The sequence below is a fragment of the Cyprinodon variegatus genome, unplaced genomic scaffold (genome assembly GCF_000732505.1).
Source record: "Cyprinodon variegatus isolate N-32 unplaced genomic scaffold, C_variegatus-1.0 Scaffold1082, whole genome shotgun sequence".
Lineage (NCBI taxonomy): Eukaryota > Metazoa > Chordata > Actinopteri > Cyprinodontiformes > Cyprinodontidae > Cyprinodon > Cyprinodon variegatus.
This window is the reverse complement of record NW_015151535.1, coordinates 12,009-15,070: the sequence shown is the minus strand read 5'-3', so window position 1 is coordinate 15,070 and position 3,062 is coordinate 12,009. Positions and strand designations below refer to the sequence as shown.

At 38.0% G+C, this 3,062-nt stretch overlaps 1 protein-coding gene across 1 annotated transcript in view; it reads left to right on the top strand.

Annotated features, from left to right (window-relative positions):
* LOC107101334 (collagen alpha-1(XII) chain-like) overlaps positions 1-3,062 on the top strand; it is a 10,976-nt gene that overhangs the window by 5,247 nt on the left and 2,667 nt on the right. Inside the window, exons 2-6 of the mRNA XM_015400210.1 lie at positions 923-1,069; positions 1,386-1,563; positions 1,680-1,726; positions 2,274-2,396; positions 2,561-2,633. Of these exons, the coding sequence (XP_015255696.1) occupies positions 923-1,069; positions 1,386-1,563; positions 1,680-1,726; positions 2,274-2,396; positions 2,561-2,633 (568 nt within the window). The remainder of the gene's footprint in view (positions 1-922; positions 1,070-1,385; positions 1,564-1,679; positions 1,727-2,273; positions 2,397-2,560; positions 2,634-3,062) is intronic.

The following is a 3,062-nucleotide window of genomic DNA, read 5'->3' as shown; positions in this document are numbered from 1 at the left end:
TCTGTAGGTTAATTTGATTGTTAATGACCCATGATATGAATTTCATGTCAAAGATACATTAAAAAACATTCATTTGCTATTAAAGAAAACAGATGAACCTGTGCTGTAAATGGTATGATATCAAATTATTTTCACTCCCAACTTGTCAAATATTATTCCTTGCTCAAGCCGCCTGAATCTCAGACTATTTTATTGACGTGCAGGGTGCATGAAAGATTGAGAACATTACATTCTCACTTCAAATTTGTCAAATATTTATGCTTCGGGTTCAAAGCCTTCATGTCACATACTAAGTTATGGAGTAAATGAAAGGTTGAGAACATTGTATCAAGCGACACGCACATTATTTTTTAAACTTCACCATTGTTGGTATCTTTGGAGTGGATGGTGACAGGATACTGTTGTTTTTCGGGGTTTTTTACGTTTAGGGGTTAGAGTTAAGTTTTTATTTAAAGCTCGTAGAAACTTCTCCCAAGCTCCTCCAAAGCTATCATGCACCCTCAATGCTGAGAGGTGTTCCCTGGTCACATGCAGTGGGCCTGACCAAGTGTCCATTTTGGGAAAAGTAGAGAATGAGGATATGTTGTTGTGGCAGGTACTTACACAAATAACTACAATGAACTGCATAGTAAAAAAAATATCACACAAAAATATAACTCATCCCACGCCTAAAGCAACCAACAACGAACTTTGAAGGCTAAAATTTTTTTTCCTAATTTGTTGCGGGTCACGTCTGCAACCCCCATCTACCTTGGGCATCCATATTTCATTAGAATGGTACCACAGACACTTTAGCATGTTATCAGAAGCGAGTTTTAACATGGCATAGATATTTGACAATTTGGGAGTGAGAACATGTTGGTGACATAGCACAACTTCTTACAGAGATCTCTAATTATTTCTCCTCTCTTCTTTTTTTTAGGAGCCATATGTGAAACAACCAAAGCTGACATTGTGATGTTAGTCGACACCTCTCCGAGTGTTTCTCCTGATGACTTTGCATCTGTTGAAATGTTCTTAACTGAAATAGTTAAAAACGTTCATATTGATCCCAACGGTGTCCAGATCGGTATAACTTTTTTTTAAAATATATTTTCAAGAGTTTTATATGTGATGAAAGGGTTTTGACAAAAACTATAAAATGTTATTGATACCCAGGTAGAGCAGAAGCATGTAGGCTGTTTAGCCAATCAGAATGCAGAACACAATGCACAATGCAAATCTGTGAAGCAGCGAGGCCAAAAAAGTTAAACCGCGTTCACTGGGTTCACTGTAATGGGAATTTTTCTTTCTGCTCATCCAACACATCAGTAGCAAATGTATGATGAATACAAATAGTAACTTCTTACTGTTTGGTTTCATCAATGGCTGCATGCTTTTCAGAGGTCTGACTTGGTACAGTTACTTACCAAAGTCTAAGTGGGATCTGAACACATACAAAAACAAACTGTCCTTGCTAATGGCTCAAGAAATTACAACAGTTGCATGGAAGGCACATGAAACAGATCAACATTTCATTGACTTCACAGCTGATCCTTACCATGAGGTGCTCTGGGACTTCAGGTTCTGTTGGGATCCTCACTTACAAACTAGAACATTTCAAAAGATACATCAAATAAAGAAACACCAGCAATTATATGAAAACTAATCTACCAATCTAGTCATTTCCCCCCTCTTAGTCCATGTCAGGGTAGCAGAGGGGCAGGTGCTCTCTGGCAGTCTATGGGTAAGACGGGTGTTACACCGTGCACCATGTCTGTCGCAGGGCAACAACGCTGTGACAGACAACCATACACACACAAACACACTCACACCTACGAACATTTAGAGAAGCCAATTAACCTAGCTTTCATGATTTTATGGGAGGAAGCCAAAGCACCGGAGAGAACCTATACATGCAAGGGGAGGACATGCAAACTCCATGCAGAAAGAATCCGGCCCAGGAATCAAACCGAGAACCTTCTTACTGCAAGGCAACAGTGCCATCCACTGTCCACCCTGCAGCCCATATGAAAATTAACAAATATTAGCATTACTAATCTCACAGGAAAGGCCTAATTTTATTCTCTTTTAGAATATCCGTCCTTAAATAAAAATTGTACACACATTCTAGAAAATGTGACTTTTAGAAAAATACGTTTCTATTTATGTGTAGGCCCAAATTATTAATATAAGTTCACTATGTTTAACTTTTTTCCCTTAATGTAGGTATTAGTATATAACATAAACCTTCACCCCCAGATTTTTATTTATCTGTTTTTGGAAACATGCAGGAAAGGCTCTGGCTCACATTCTACATCACAGCTTTAAACCAAGTGTGGGGATTCATGCAGAAAATAAAAAAATGTTGTTCCAATCACTGCAAAAAGACCAAAAGAGGCTAGATTCCAAGAAGTGTTAAGTTTAATAATCTCGTCTATCAATCTGTGTTCTTAGTTCTTGGATTTTCATATCAACGACTCATTTGCTGCAGATATTCACCACGTTGTGTAAAATACCTACAGTGTATGCCAATTTAATTGCCTCTGGAGATGCTGAAGATTGTTAACACTTGTCTTAGATTTTCGATCCCTTCACATGATTATAGACCGCCTTACCCTTAGCCCCTGTCACAATGCTCCTAGACATCCTCTGTATAAACAGCTGCATATGAATGTGTAAACAAGATAAGGGCTGTAAAAAATAATCTACAGAGATCTGATGCCTTCAGGTATAAAACCTCAATTTTTAATCTTAGTTTATGTAGTGGTACCATACCTACATCTTGGAAGTCTGCTTTTGTCCTCCCACTTTTGAAAAGTGGAGACCCTTCCTTATTGGACAATTATCGCCCAATCTCTAGATTGTCTGTGCTGGCCAAACTGTTTGAATCTCTTATAAACGAGCAACTCAAACTTTTTTTAACTGAGAACTCAATTTTAAACCCATTGCAGTCTGGCTTTCGACAAGGTCATAGTACAGTCACAGCTGTTACCACAGTCACAAGTGACATTTTGCATCCTTTAGATAATAAGAAGTCTTGTGCTGCAATATTCATTGATCTTTCTAAAGCGTTTGATACA